Here is a 1,176-nt window from a genome sequence, read left to right as displayed (position 1 = left end):
TCCCCCCAGTGGCAAGTAGTCACTGGGGCTTAACCCTAACCTAATCAGACAGCTGCTGGGCAGCCAATAATCTAACTAGCGAATAGGATCACACCCAGGATATCCAACCTAATCGAACACTTGGATACCTTCTTGGGAGGGGTTCAGGGGTTCTGCGAATGGCAAATTCGCAACAGCAATCGATGTGAAGCATCATGTTAAGTTTCTTGTGCTGTGAACGAAGCACGACTTCCCGTGTATTTACGTCGGACAAGTAAACCAAAACACATCTTTAACGCCTGCTGCACATATACAGCACTGAATACTCGAGGAAGCGCTTCATCGTAAGACTGTAGTGTCAATCAATGTGCTAACACATGCGATGGCTAACTACAGCCCTCCTACAGTCGGAGCTGGAGTCGTCTCGACTTCTTAAACGGCGCGTGTCAAGTTTGTGAAATGGCTGCGGCGACAATTTCCACGTGTCGTGTCCGCGTTGGCCCGATTTCGTCTTGAGTTGTTTGGCAAGTCTTGGAACGCCATGATGCATTCTGTTTTCTACATACATCACGTTAGTCAAACGTCGTCCTGTCAGCTCTCTTGGCTCCCACCTCCGCCGTAGTCAACGCGTCGTTCGTCATCGTCTGTCGAATGCTCCATTCCGCATGGGCGTGGCTCGTCATGCATGCGGACTACACACAGCCAAGCATTGAACAAGTGTCTGCACATGTCACTATTCGTACAGTCAACGAATAGTGCCCGTCCAAGCGCAACACGCAGTGGCCTGGCACAGAAATCACCGATCCACACGAAAGCAAGTGTACGCTGACCACCTGGGCCCCGCCGTCGGCCGCTTCGGCTCGAAGGACACGTCATCATGGCGAGAAGTCATCAATGAGGATTTCTATGCGTTATCCAGACGTACTTGGTTGCTCTTGTACGCCTTCGTTTGCATCGACAACACGTTACTTGCGAATTCCAACACGAGGACAATGTCATGTATCGCGAGCTTGGACTTCAAATGCGCCGGCACTGGAGTCGATGCGTGGCGGCCGCAGTCGCCAAACACACCCGTGGGCGGCAGTGTGGGGAACATCGCAGGCGGGCGGTCACGTTTGGCAACGCACGACTTGTGCAGCATCACGTCGCACTTGTAGGACTTGATGCAGTCCGACGGAGGCGCCGGCGTCGCGCTCG

General features: G+C 53.2%; 1 protein-coding gene across 1 annotated transcript; it reads right to left on the bottom strand.

Annotated features, from left to right (window-relative positions):
- Positions 1-411: 411 nt before the first annotated feature.
- Positions 412-1,120, bottom strand: H257_12062 (hypothetical protein; the record flags this gene model as incomplete). Its single annotated transcript, XM_009839171.1, has 4 exons — positions 412-537; positions 591-671; positions 723-838; positions 901-1,120. 4 exons carry the CDS (start codon positions 1,118-1,120, stop codon positions 412-414), a joined length of 543 nt encoding a protein of 180 aa, XP_009837473.1.
- Between the last annotated feature and the right edge of the window lie 56 nt (positions 1,121-1,176).

The sequence above is a fragment of the Aphanomyces astaci genome, assembly GCF_000520075.1.
Source record: "Aphanomyces astaci strain APO3 unplaced genomic scaffold supercont1.38, whole genome shotgun sequence".
In the NCBI taxonomy this organism is placed as follows: Eukaryota; Oomycota; class Saprolegniomycetes; order Saprolegniales; family Verrucalvaceae; genus Aphanomyces; species Aphanomyces astaci.
The sequence above is the reverse complement of the archived record's forward strand: the minus strand, read 5'-3'. Positions and strand labels throughout refer to the sequence as shown.